At 39.4% G+C, this 14,938-nt stretch overlaps 1 protein-coding gene across 1 annotated transcript; it reads right to left on the reverse strand.

Annotated features, from left to right (window-relative positions):
- Positions 1 to 13,541: 13,541 nt before the first annotated feature.
- Positions 13,542 to 14,104, reverse strand: LOC145807240 (uncharacterized). Its single transcript, XM_082905193.1, has 2 exons — positions 14,024 to 14,104; positions 13,542 to 13,931 (listed from the first exon to the last, which is right to left on the reverse strand). Exons 1-2 carry the CDS (start codon positions 14,102 to 14,104, stop codon positions 13,542 to 13,544), a joined length of 471 nt encoding a protein of 156 aa, XP_082761319.1.
- Between the last annotated feature and the right edge of the window lie 834 nt (positions 14,105 to 14,938).

Below are 14,938 nucleotides of genomic sequence, written 5' to 3' on the forward strand. Positions count from 1 at the left end.
TTCACCATGTGTGGAGGAAATCGGGCCAATTCGGTAAACCTGGCTTCGTACTCTACTATTGACATGTAGCCTTGCATGACTTCTTGGAATTTGGACACTTTTCTATCTCGGAAGCATTGAGGGAAATATTTTTTATAGAATATTTCCTTGAATTGGCTCCATGCCACAGTGTCGTTGTCATCTCGAATTAACATCCATCACCGCCTAGCCTATTCTTTTAGAGTATAGGTTGCCAACAAAACCTTTTGAATCTCAGTACATGGAAAGACTTCAAATAAATTTTCCCTCTCAAGCATCCATGTCTCACCTAAAAAAGTTGGCGGCTTCATCTTTGTACATTTCTGAGTCAATGAGATAATGTCGGTGTTTACCTGTTCCACTTGGACTGAAGGGGGCGGATGAGGCAAAGGTTGTTGTCTTTGTTACTGTCTCATTGATTCTGTTAAGGCTTCAAGCATTTGTTCCATTCGGCTCATGCGAGTCTCAAAGGATTCAATTGCATCATTACTTCTTGTATTCTCCATTTGCTATAGGTAAACAGAGCACTAATATGCATAGACAAATAATTCTTTCTACAGTGTTTAGTTCAGTTCATTTCATTCTAGAGTAATTTCATATTGGTTCAGACATGTTCACATGATGTCACACACTCACACATATAGATGTAATGTCCCCAACTCTTTTTTAGGACAACCTATAGCTCATATAGACTTGTGTGTGTCGTATAACATGTGCTCTGATATCATTCTGTCATGACCCAAACCCGTCCCTATAGGTTTAGCATCGTGACCGACCAATAATCTTGGGATTACCGAAGGCCTCTAAATAGATTAAACAAAAGTAAGGGGCTAGCGGAAGCAAATGCTAGAATATAATGTCCATAGAGCTGTGCAGACATACATGGGATAGAAAATATAAAACTTATATACATATCTGTGATGTTAATATCCACGTTGGTCTTATGTCATCATTTCAGATACAGTCAAAGGGGGCGTAGCCTTATATGCAGAGTTTACAAAAATTATTCAGACAAATAGAAGAAAACAAAAATTTAGAACTTGTTAACAGAACATGATCACACTTTATCTTGGGAACCTCCTCGGGAAGCGCTGTGGTTGGCTGACAAAACAGATCCAGGTAGTAGCTTAGGCCTGATCGCGCACCTGATTACGAACGTACATAAATACTATAGTGAGTTGGAGCCTAGTGAATAATAATAGAGTAAAGGTTTTAATGAATATTGTTCATAACAAATTCAGTAATTAGAATTCAGATTCAGAAACAGATTCATATTCTTATTCAGAGTTCACAAATAGTCATATGTGGTACATCCATTAGGTCTAACAGAACAGTTGACCTATTTATATGGGATGTAAACAGTTGACTCATGTGTATAAAGACGTTCACAAGGATCCGTAATAGTTGACCCATGATCACATGGGACGTATAGTTGACTTATGATTACATGAAATATATACCGAGTAGATAACAGATATCATATGATGCTAAGGATATCATGAATACATTTCAGAAATCTGGACAATCATTCATCCATTCAGAAAATAGATTATTTCATGTCATTCAGAAAATAATTAAAGTTAAACATGGCTTTACAAAGTTATTACTCACTGATGGCTCCAGTGGCAGAACAAACAAAGTATAAAGATCAGATGTACTACGGCGTGTGACCTACACAAACACATAACGGATACATATTAGAATACACGCTCAGAAAACACTTAACTCATTTCTTTTCTATCTTGGTGTGTTACTAATCCTTATCCTCTTTATTATGTCTTAATCAAGGCTTAGGAATGCTTAAGATGCAATGAGAATACCAAAATGTAAGTTGAAACACTTAGTCAAATTTTTAAAAACAGGGCAGTCCGCTTGAGCACAACTTTGGTCGCTCGAGCGGTCTACAAGGTCTATAAAAAGTACTAGTTGCATGATTTTTTACACTCGATGGTCGCTCGACAGTCGCTCAAGCCAAAGACTGAGTAAACAAGGTCTTCGCTTGAGCATAAGTTTGGTCGCTTGAGCTGTCTGCAAAACTCTGCAAAACATTTGGGAGCTCTCATTTTACGCTCAAGCGCAACTTCCTACACTCGAGTGAAGGATCAAAAAAATAAGGGTGGCTGCTCGAGCGCAGGTTATGCCGCTCGAGCCAACTCCTAAACTCTACAAAAGTACTAAGAGCTCACATTCTTCGCTTTAGCACAGACTCCACCGCTCGAGCGATGAGTGTGAATTCTGGAATTTCCAGATTGCTCTCCAAGCTCCCAACTTCAATTCCAAAGCATCAAAACACCTTCTTTTGGGCCAGAACTTAAGAAAACACTTGTAAACTTGCAAAACATTATGAATTAAAGACCATTTCGCAAAATCAAGGCCCAAAAGCAAGTGAATTGTTCAAAGTCAAACTTGAAATTTTGAAAGCATAACATTCATGACTTGTTATGAACTCAAACCTTCCAAAACATGATCAAATGAGATATTTTGTTCAAAAATATGTTGAATTCTTATAACAAAACCAAGATAAGACCATGCATGTGGGAATTCTTTTGAAAATAACCCAAAATGCTATGAAATATGCATGCATGTAGGAATTGAGTTATAATTCTCATATCTTAACTTAATTCTCATGTTAATCTACTTACTTCTCTTGAATTCATGCATGAATGAGTCAAACACAAAGCTTAAAGATTGAATTTCTTACCTAAGGTTCTCAATTCCTTGAATTCTAGTAAGGCTAGCTTGCTCCGAATCGAATTTTAATTAAACCTACCAAAAAATTCTAAAAATTCCAAATTACACAGTAACCTAGGCAATTTCGCGATCGAATGACGATAAGGCCTTCAATTTGCATATTGAAACGAAAATTCAGACAGATATTTCTATGATTGACACATGTAACCACAATCAACACATATGACATACAATTAACTCAAAATTTCAGCTCAATTACTTATTAAGCATCATTAATTATGGATTATTGGTTAATCACAGGTCGGGTTGTTGCACCTACGCCAACGCAATAGCTTGGAAGCAAGAGCTTCATTTTGTTTATGTTGTTGTAATTATTATGTACAAGCCTAGGGCTTTAACTATATTGGATTTAAATCTATTTTGTTGTAACCAAGCATTGTCTTGGAAAGCAGTAAGCCTTTAGTACATTTCTTATTTGTTTAACTTTCATTCTATTTCACTATTATGTAACATATGCTATAGATTTAGGGTTTGGCTTGTGAATGTATATCTGCATATGTTACTCTTGTGTGCAATCAATTAGAACTAATGGAAGATAATTACTACTCATGTGTTGTTATTTAATGAATATGGTGAATGGTTTATTGTCTTTTATTTCGGGGGGTTACAACTTGGTATCAAAGCATATTGGGTTTGAATACTTCGGCTATGTAGGGAATGGTTCTTACCACAATGGGTTTGTCTCGTTTGATAGAGATATTTGTATGTTGGTATGCTATGTGATAACATGTTTATGTGGCTAAATGGGTATGAAATTTAATTTCTAAGATGTTGATTGGGTCTATGAGTTTCTAGAAGTCCTGTTAAAAGAGTATTTGATCACTACTATTTCTTATTGGAACTCTGGAAACGTCGCGGGACGATCATTATCTAGAAAGGAAATTCGTTTGTGTTTATGTGATTATGTGCTCATGTGGAGTGAATTAGTTATTGGCCATCGCATAAGGACATGAGTGGGTTAGCTTTGGCGCATTTGTAAATGTGCTAATCTCTGGTATTACCTTTGTTAGGATGTCAGGATATGGACGTGGTGGTAGTAGGCGTGTCAGCCCTAGATAGCAGGAGGTGTCATTACCAGATAAAATTTTGACACAGGAGGAAAGAGTTGGTTAGGCCAATGTGGCTGAACCGATTGGTCAACAATCCATGGCACTTTGGCCAGAGAAATGGCTGGAGCTTTACGGGAATCCATGGACATTCTCAGAGCTAAGAATCAAGTCTAGGCCCATGTTGCTAAAACAGGGCCATCTTTCTTGAAGAGAGAGTTCTTCTAGTCTAATCCAGACGAGCTTTTGGGGATTTCTAAAGAGCCTTTGAAAGCATGGCTCGAGCAGATCGTGAAAACGTCAAAGATGCTTGCCATCGAGGACGATGGGTTGTAATTGACCTTATCATCCTTCCAACTGAAGGAAGGATGTGCGTTAGTGGTAGAAGTTTGTGTGGGGGTGCATTAGGGTGACTTAGGAGGCCTTTGTTAATGCCATCTAGGACAAGTTTTTATGTTCCGCTGTGAGAGAGAAGTTGATGGAGCAATTCTTGAAGCTCGATCAGCTTAACACACTGGTGGCCGAGTTTGAGGCTGCCTTCACTAGCTTGTCGAGGTTTGCACTAGAGTTGGTAGTGACGGAGGAATGTCATTTCTTGGAGTTTGAGAAGAGGTTGATGACTAGACTCCTTTTCAAGGTGGCCGCATCCATGATTAGAGATTGCAGTTGTCTTGGGAGACGGCAGCTCACTTAGAGACCGTGATTCAGACCGAGGAGGAGAGGATGAGAGGCTCCAAGCAAAGATTCATGAGGTTCATGAGGAGAATTGGGACAGTAAGAGGCAGAGGGGTTCTAACCCACAACAGTCCCAAGGAGCACATTTTAGGTCCACTTTTCCTGTACCAAGTTCTAGGTCAGGGAGAGGTGGTCAAGGAGGGATCAATTGTTTCAAGTGTGGCCAACTGGATCACAAGTCAGTAATTTGTCCATAGAAGGGCGGAGGGCAGCGGTCTACACCGTTGGTGGCTCGTTCTCAGAGTAAGAGTTAAGGGAGAGAGCTGCCGCCTAACTATTATCAGTATGGGCTGTTAGGGCATGTGATGAGGTTTTTCTCTCAGTCGGGTGGCACATCTGATGCGTCTGGCCAGAGGCAAACGCATAGCCATCAGCCTGCACAGTCAGCACAGGTCTCAAGGGCCAATAAGGAGGCCTCTTCGACTCAATCTGTACATCAGACTTATGCTCCGAGGAGTGAGCAAGTAGAGTAGAGACCTACAGGGCGTGTGTATGTTGTTACCACGCCAGATTTAGTGCCAGCGCCTTCGGTAGTGAGACGTAACCTCTTATTGTGTAATTCTATTACCAATGTGTTGATTGATACGGGTGCATCCCATTCTTTTATCTCGTTTTCAATTGTATCAGCATTGGGGTTAGAAGTGGCTCTGTAAGCATCTCCACTCTGGGTAGAGTCATGAGTTGGTGGTGAGGTTATATTAGACCTGGGGTGTCGGGGTTGTGAGATAGATGTTGCCACTCGCTGACTTCCTTTTGCATTTGTGTTGATTAATATGTTTGGCTTTGATGTTATATTGGGTATGGATTGGTTGTCATCTTATCAAGCTATTATAGATTATTATCGCCAGAGGGTTACTGTATGTACCTCGAGTGGTGACTATTTTTATTTCTTGGGAGACCGGGGTGATAGAGCTTTGTTGCTACTTTGTGATCTACATGGTCAGGATGAGTTTAGTCTCCTTCTTGCTACATTCTTGTGTGTTGAGAGTGATGTGGTCCGAGTTGAGTTGCCAAGGATAGTTTGTGAATACTCGGACATTTTTCCCGAGGATCTCACTAGTTTGCCACCTTATAGTGAAATAAAGTTCTCTATTGATTTAGTGTCTGGCATGGCACCGATTTCTATGGCACCGCATAGATTTGCACCCGCTGAGTTGAGTGAGTTGAAGTTCAACTCTAAGAATTGTTAGATAAGAGTTTTATTTTCCCTATTACTTCACATTGGGGAGCACTGACTCTCTTTGCCAAGAAGAAGGATGACACATTGTGACTTTGTATTGATTATTAAAAATTAAACCGGGAACTGTTAAGCGCAAGTACCCAATGCCTCGTATAGATGACTTGTTTGATCAGTTGAAGAGGTCTTGTTTCTTTTCTAAGATCGACCTGAGATCAGGTTATCACCAATTGAGAGTGAAGGAGGAGGATATCCAGAAAATGGCATTCTATACGTGATATGGCCATTATGAGTTCCTCGTGATGCCTTTTGGGTTAACCAACGCACCGGCCTTGTTTATGGATTTGATTACACAGATCTTTCGTGAGTTCCTAAACCATTTTGTTGTTGTCTTCAATGATGACATCATGATTTACTTACCTTTTGATGAGGAACACGAGGAACAATTACGAGTTGTGCTTGAGTTACTTAGAGCCCACATACTGTATGCTAAGTTTAGGAAGTGTGATTCTGGTTGATGGAGGTGAGATTTGTAGGCCATGTGGTATTTGGGGAAGGGGTGACTATAGATTCTTCCAAGATAGAGGCAGTGCAAGATTGGGAACAATCTAAAAATGCCTTTGAGATTCGTAGTTTCTTGGGGTTAACCGGGTATTATCATTGTTTTGTGAGGATTTCTCTAAGCTAGCCTCACCTTTGACTATACTGACGAGGAAAGGAATTATGTTTGTGTGGAGTGAGAATTGTGAAAATTTGTTCCAAGAACGTAAGGCTAGACTTACCACTACTCTAGTGTTGATTATTCTGGAGAGAGGTTTGGGCAATTCAGTGTATTGTGATGCATCTCCGAAAAGGTTTGGGTTGTGTCTTGATGCAACGAGGGAAGGTAGTAGCTTATGGCTCATGTTAGTTAAAAACACATGAGAAAAACTATCCTACTCATGACTTAGAGCTAGCAACAGTGATCTTTGCCTTAAAGATTTGGAGGCATTACTTCTATGGTGAGAGATTTGAGGTCTTTTCCGATCATAAGAGTTTGAAGTATCGGTTTTCATAGAAAGATTTGAATTTGAGGCAGAGAAGATAGATGAAGTTCATGGAGGACTATGATTTTGAGTTGTAATATCATTTGAGGAAGGCTAATGTAGTGGTTGATACCTTGAGTAGGAAGTCCATTAGCAGTGTAGCGAGTATTGTCATCTGGAAATGGGAGATGCTGCGTGCCATTGACATTTTGACTTGCATCTTGGCGAGTCTGTTGAGTTCGCATCTTTGTTTACAATAGTTGCACAACCTACACTGGTAAGCAGAGTTATAGAAGCACAATAGGGTGATCATGAAGTAAAAACCCACCGGGAGAAGATATCTAGCGGGAAGGTAGAGAAGGGCTTGAACATGTTTTCTAACTCAAGTGTTAGATACCTTGATCATCTTTTCACGTCAGAGTCTTCCAAAGAGGAGGTACTTTGAGAGTTTCACCATTCGTGCCTTACGGTACATCCGAAAGACACAAAGATGTATCACAACCTTAGTCACCAGTTTTGGTGGAAGGGGATGAAGAAGGATGTAACCGTATCGAGGTGCCTTACTTGTCAACAAGTGAAGGCCGAGCATCAGAGGCCAGTGGATTTGTTTCAACCCTTACCGATAGCCAAGTGAAAGTGGGAGCATGTCACGATGGATTTTGCTGTGGGTCTTCTGAGGACTTAACGGGGTAATGATGCCATTTGGGTGATAATTGACCTGTTAACTAAGTCAGCGCACTTTGTACCTATATACACGAGTGACTCGACCTGTATGTTAGAGACATTGTTCAACTTCATGGAGTCTCTGTAATGATTGTCTCGGATAGAGATCCATGTTTGACGGCTAGGTTGTGGTAGAGCCTACAGAACGCTTTGGGCACCAGACTAACTTTTTGTACAGCTTAACATCCTCAGACTAACGAGTAGTCAGAGCGTACCATTCAAATCCTTAAGGATATCCTTCAAGGTTGTGTTCTCACCTTTAAGGGGTCATGGGAGAGACACTTACCATTAGTGAAGTTTTCCTATAACAATAGCTTTCAAACGAGCATCGGCATGGCACCTTTTGAGGCCTTGTATGGCTAGCCTTGTGGATCCCCTATGTGTTGGGCTGAGGTAGGCGATGCACCTATGATAGGTCCTAAGTTAGTCCAGGAAACGACAGAGAAGGTTGCATTTATTCGTAAGACGTTGGTTACGGCTCAAGTCTTCAGAAGAGCTATGCCAACCGTAGAATGAGACCGTAGTCCTTTGAGGTAGGAGATCACATCTTTTTGAAAATATCACCTAGACAGGATTTGATGAGGTTTGGAAAGAGCGGGAAGTTGTCTCCTAGATTTATTGGGCCCTTTGAAATCCTAGAGCAGATTGGGGAGGTAGCTTATCGTTTCGCCTTGTCGCCATTGCTTTCCGGGGTTCATGACGTGTTTTATATCTGTATGCTCCAGAAGTATGAATTGGATCCATCACACGTGTTGGATTTAACCAAATTAGAGGTTTATGAGGATGCCTCGTATAAGGAGAGACCGGTTAGAGTTTTAGATACTCGAGACCAAGTCATACATGACAAGACAATTCCCCTAGTGAAGGTGTTGTGGCGATATGACGGGATTGAAGAAGTAACTTGGGAGTGTGATTGGAAGTCCGTGAGAAGTATCCAGATCTATTTGTTGATGTTTGAACATGTATTGAATTTTTTTTTATGTTAATGTAATATAAACGTTGTATACGCTTTGGAAATGTGAATTGTATATTCAGTAATGAGCATGTGTTTATCATGGTGATGGGAATGAATGACCGATGGATGGGTCATGGTGATAAATTTAATTTAATATCATTGTTGTAATTGATTTAATCATGGTTTTGTTGTTGATTTAAAATTTCGGGGACGAAATTCCTTAAAAGGGAGAGGTTATAGCGATTCTGGTTTAGACCGACCCATTTGATATTCTGAATCCTAGTTTTATTGCCTTATATGATTGTTCATGTCATGTTTCTCCTTATTTCTCATTGAGTTTGGTTATTGCAATGCCTTGGTTGCGTTTGGAATAGGTCGGGAGTTAGTTTTTCAAAATGGTTTCTGCCTAGATTTTGACTTCTTTGCTCAAGCGGTCTTTGAGAACTCTCAGTACATTTGTTGGCCTGCAAAAATATTAGGAGTTGGCATTCTGCGCTCAAGCTGTCATTCTTGTGCCGAGCAGTGTTGGCTCGAGCGGAACTTCTTGAGCTCAAGCGATGGTCCTCTATCTGTAAAATTTCTAGGAGTTTGTATTCTTCTCTCGAGTGGTAAACTTCTTCACTTGAACAGTCTCACTTATTGTGTCTGGTCGCTTAAGCGACACTTCTTGCACTCGAGCGGTTTACGCATATATCAGTCCGTAAAGTCACCTTTTTGGCTCACTTTTTCATCTCTCTCTCCCTTTCTTTCTCTAAACTTTTTAAAAACCCTAGTTCTAGAGCTTCGCTCTCTAAAAGTCTCATTTTCTCTACAAATACACCCTCATCCATTGATTTTTCAACCCTAGGCTCTTTGTTAAAAAGATAGAGCTCATCCAGAGCTTCGTTCTAATCAGAGCAAAGTTGGGTTTCGGCGTCGTTGAAATTTCTCCATTCCTTCTCTTGTTTTCTAAGCTTGAGGTAGGGATTCTCTGTACTTTCTTATGATTTTTAACTTAGTTATTTGTTATTTTCTAAAACAATATTGTTATTTGGGGATTTTTGAACAAATCTAGGGTTTTTGGTTAAAACTCAAAAGAGGAGTTTTCAAATGGATTCTTAAAAATGGTTGTGAAATTAGAAATGAGATTGAGTTGTGATAAAATGGTTGGTTTTGATCCGTGGAATTGATTTTGGAAGAAAATGGCGTTTTACCCTAAATATATCAAATGTTGATTTTGTATAAATAAATGGAATTGATGTTAGAAATGTAAAATTAGATTGATATTGATAAGTATAGAAGAGTTGGGTATGTATTACCACTCACATCTTGGAATTTGGAAAGTTTATATTTATGAAAATTAATTATTTGTTTAGAGATATCTGTTTGGGGCTATCGATAGAGGATAACTATGATTATTGTAGAAATTGCATGACAATTAGGAGATTTGAAACTATTTTCCCATCCATTGCATTGAGAATTGTTATAAATTTAACATATTTGAAAATTTTGTTTTGAGAAAAATGGGTGAATAACTTGGTGAATCTGGGTAGGAGTGTAGTGCGGTATTAAGTTGGCATGTGTGTCCTTCGTGAAAGACTAGAAACCCGTGCAGTTAGGTATCGAGCCTTCTAGTTAGTACCGGTAAAAATGACAATTTGGTAGTACTTTTAGCCTACTTGCAGACATGTCCTAGAGATTCACAGTGTTGTATTCATTGCCCTGTTTTCTATTGTAAAGGAAATGATATCATGATTTAAGATATAAACTTGGCATTGCACGGTTTTGAAAAGACAAACGAAAATGTTTTTTGCACATGCATTGCATATGCATTCACCTTATAACTCTGTTAAGATTCATATACTGTGTCGGATTATTTGTACTAGGCTTTGGCTCACCCTATGTGGGAAAACCATTTTTGTAACAACCCACATTTTTGTCCTAGTCATGTTGCATGCATTTATATGTTTTGCCATGTTAAGATTGTTGTAGCAACCCATATTCATGTTGTAGTCATGTTCATGTTCACTTACACAACTTTTTCTTGCTAAGTTTGCATCCATGAATCTTGTCTTGCTTTGTGTTTATGTGATTTGTCTAAGTGTTGTGTGCCTGTTTTGTTCCTCCCTTGGTGCCTCAAGCCGAAGTTATGCCAAGCCTAGGTTACGTTACGCCTAGATCATTCCAAGCCAAGGTCATCCTTAGTCTAGAAGTATCTTGGAACCCCTTCGTTTGACCTCCACCTTCGCCCTGACATATTGGCCGAGATGGCATTATCTAGGCCGAGGTGTGAACCACCAAGGCCGAGATGTGTATCATCTAGGCCGAGATGTTACCTTTGCACCTGAGTGATCTTGTCTTGGAGTGGTATGACCTAGACCGAGGTGTGGCACATCTAGGCCAAGGTGTGGCACAGCTTAGTCAAGTGTTGTCCTTCCTAGCCGAGGTCATTGTCACCTTAGTTGCCGAAGCCTTGTCCTTAGCCGATGTCACCCCTTGCCGGAGTGCTTTGCCGAGTAGCTTGTTAGATACGCTTTGTCATAGTCTTGTCTTGTCAATCTATCACCTTTTTGAGGAGAACCAACCAGCCGTCGCCACGTGTCCGAGCTGAGAGTTAAGTTAGCCGGTAGAGAGAGAAACCCATCATTTTGCTTCTATCCTTGTTTTGTAGAGGAGAGAGAAGCTCTAGAAGAGGGAGAAGAGTTCTTGAGGGAGAGTGGACTTCTAAGCATGATTTCTAGAGATCGAACCGTTAGATCCGCGTTCTAAGATTAGATTCTTAATCTGCTCTCGTCGTTCTTTATGTTTATGTTATTGCATTGCATGATTGAACATGATTTGTAAGCCATGCATTGCTTTGAAGTTCGGTTTTAGAAAGAGAAAATAACATTCATGTGTTCTTCAAGGAAAGTTATGTTTTGATTCAAAAACTCATGCCAAGATCCGTGTTTTTGTGTTTGTTTTCACATGATTTTCAAGTATGGGTACCCAGGTCCATGTTTTCGAACTCATAGCATGAAATCCCAGATTTTATAAATAAAGAAGTTATGATTTTAGCATCCATGTTCTTCATGATCTTCATGTTCATGTTCTTTCTGTTCTTCACGGGTGGAAACCCAGATCTCCAGACCTCACTTCCCGAGGTGTAGTCGCCGAGATCACTCTCACCTAGACCTCACACTTAGGCCAAGCATCATATCTCACCTTGGCCTACCTTGCATGATCACTTACACTTTTAGTTGTCTTGTGCGCACCTCGGCGTGCAGCCGCATGCCGAAGCCTAGGTAGCCACACCTCGGCCAGGAGGTGTGGGACCTCGGCAAAGACCTGGTTGGTACCCCGCATGTCTTCCTGACATGTAAAATAGTGTTTTGACTTCCAGCATGTTTTCCCGAGATTAATTGCATGCATGTAAGACTTGTTTTGAGAAGTATGTTCAGTATGCTTTGCCATGTGTTGTAGGACTTGACCTTTGCCTTGATCCCGACGTCCCAAGAACTATGTGAGTGGTATTTTTAATAAAGTTATGTTATAACGTTTTGATAAAGCTTTGCCTTGTTTTGATAAAAGTATTTGTTAAGCATGAATGATATCCCTATTTTATGTACCAAGTATAAACTCTGTTTTGGATGGCAATGTATCAAGTAAGCTTTGTTTTGATGTCAATCTTTGAAAGTCCGTACGTGCCAGGGGACTATAAGCACTTGTGGCACAAGTCCGTACGTGCTAAGGGACTATAAGCATTAGTAGCACATATGTGAAGTCCGTACGTGCTAAGGGACTATAAGCATTAGTAGCACACATGTGAAGTCCGTACGTGCTAAGGGACTATAAGCATTAGTAGCACACATGTGAAGTCCGTACGTGCCAGGGGACTCTAAGTTTTTGTGGCACCTTTGCTTGTTTTGTCTGGAATGTCATCACCCCATGTTTTAAGATTTGACGTATGTTAAGTATGTAAGTTTTGTAAGATCAAGTTTGATGAACAAGATTTATCTCATGTTTTGTACAAGCTATGATAAGCATGGTTTTGACAAAGATATATTATGTATTATTTTGAAAAGATCTCGGGTATCATTCATTTAACCCCTTTATTACTTGTACCATTCACTGAGTATCCAAGCTCACCCTCCCTATGTATATATGTAGGTAACAAGCAAGAAGTCGGCTACGCCGAGATGTGTGATTTGTATGCATGTTATGTCGGCCATAATGATGTCGGCAATCCTGAAGATTGTGTTCCATGATTTGTAGCTCAAGTGTTTTGTTTATGTCGGCAATTTTGAAGCTTAAGTATTTCGAACATGTCGACTTGAGAAGCCTTTTATCAAGATGTAACATGTATTTTGTACTTTATCTTATTTGTATTCAAGTTTTAAAGCTATGTAAAGATGTATGTCATTTCATTTGACTTATACACTGTTATTATGGACCATTTGTATTTTAAATTATTGCTTCCGCACATGTGAGCCCCATATATTTATACTCTGATTGTGTGTGAATTTTGTAAGTTGGCCTTCGGTAATCTCGGATTACTGGCCATCACGGCACCAAACTACTAGGGGCGGTTTGGGGTCGTGACAATTTTCAAGTAATGATGATATGCCTCCACTAAGGCAATAGCTTGGGGGGACTTGGAAGCAAGAGCTTTATTTTGTTTATGTTGTTGTAATTATTATGTACATGCCTAGGGCTGTAACTGTATTGGATTTAATCCATTTTGTTGTAACCAAGCACTGTCTTGGAAAATTGTAAGCCTCTAGGGCATTTCTTATTTGTTTAACCTTCATTCTATTTCTCTATTATGTAACATATACTGCATATTTAAGGTTTGGCTTGTGAATGTGTATCTGCATATGTTACTCTTTTGTGCAATCAATTAGAACTAATGGAAGATAATTACTTATTCATGTGTTATTATTTAATGAATATGGTGAATGGTTTATTATCTTTTATTTTGGGGTGTTACACATTGTGTAATACGCTTTCATCTAAGGGTCCAAATGAGAAATGTCCGTAGTCATTATCAAATGTTCTTCCTTTCTGATCTAATGTTCTTGTCTTTTGATCTCAAGTTCTTTCACCTCCTGCAGTGCTTGAATCCTTTTTTCTTGTCTTTTAGATTTTTTCTTTTATTTCTCAGCAAGGTGTTGGTTAAATGTCTCCAACACATTGCTACATTTGTGGACTTCAACTTCAAAGACTTCATTTCTCTGAAATAATTCTTTTGCAACTTTCCTACCCATAGACCTTGCAAAGACACTATCCTCACTGATTTGATTATTACCAATAGTTGAATTGTTACCAACACTTAGACTGCTGTCATCTTCAAGAGAAATGCAGTTATCCATCGGGGAATCGGGGGTTGAATTAGGGGAAAACGGTGTACGCATCCTTGACTTCACTGTGTTCGTAGGCGCTACATCTTGCCACCTGATATTGTTTTGCAATACTTGCCAATAATGTTCAAAAGCAAATTGTTTTTTTTCATCTTGATGGTATAAAAGTTTTACTTGAAGCATCTGTTTAGATAAAATATTAAATTATTAATTAGTTAATTTTTATATGATACAAAATAAAAAAACTAACATAACAAATGAAGATAAAATCTTACTATATCAACTTGAGACATCCCACTTGGGTGAAGATTTTCGACTTGCGCTAAACACCCATCAACTTTGTTGGAATATTTCATGATTATACCCCATCGAGATTGGATAGACACTTGTGTTCTTGATTGATCATACTAAAGCAAGCAATAATTTTCGTAAATTCTCCTCCAAAAGTGAGCATATGATTGTGAATTGCCAACAATTGGGTCTTTCGAAATGTGACACCAAGATTTACAAATTGCAACATCTTCATCAATGGTGAATGATTTTCCTTTCTTTATTTTTGATGAACATTCCATAGTGATTGTGTGAAAAAAACTAAAAATAAAATAATTTCGGAGGTCTGTGTTGAAATGAAATTGAGATAAAGAAAGAAGAAAAAAAAATGAAATTTAAATGTTTGCTGTGAAATGAAATTAAGATCGAGGGTTTCTATTTATAGAAATACAAAATATGACTATTTGAAGATAATAGCCATTGAAGATGACCGTTTGAAGCGTCCATGCACCCTAAACCGACGGTTGAGATGAACTCTCTAGAATCATCCAACCCATTCCAAGACAGACGTCTCACTCTGTCTTCACTCTCCCTCTCCTTCTCACCCTGACTCTCACTCTTCTGTTCCCTTTTCCTCCTCCATCATCAAAACGTCTCTCTCTCTCTCTCTCTCTCTCTCTCTCTCTTTCTCTCCGAAGACCAACCTTCCGACCTCTGATTCTCCTCATCAAACCCTCTTCGAGATTCTAATTTCGACTCCAGCTTCTTCTTCGGCGCCGTATCAAGCTCTGCCAAGTACAGGCTCTTCTCTCTAACCAAATTCCCGATCTCTTGGTCCCCCTGCATCATGATGGATACTGGTCTCAGCCCGACCTCGTTCCTCGAATCCCCTATTCTCCTCTCCAACATGAAGGTTAGGC

The sequence above is a fragment of the Camellia sinensis genome, chromosome 14 (genome assembly GCF_055761805.1).
Source record: "Camellia sinensis isolate YWXY chromosome 14, ASM5576180v1, whole genome shotgun sequence".
NCBI classification, from domain to species: domain Eukaryota; kingdom Viridiplantae; phylum Streptophyta; class Magnoliopsida; order Ericales; family Theaceae; genus Camellia; species Camellia sinensis.

What these genes read in the sequence shown, in the direction of transcription:
- LOC145807240 (XM_082905193.1), bottom strand. Translation starts at nt 14,104, where the DNA reads ATGAAATATTCCAACAAAGTTGATGGGTGTTTAGCGCAAGTCGAAAAT. An exon ending in GGATGTCTCAAGTTGATATA is followed by an intron (nt 13,932 to 14,023) that starts GTAAGATTTTAT and finishes TTATCTAAACAG; the next exon opens with ATGCTTCAAGTAAAACTTTT.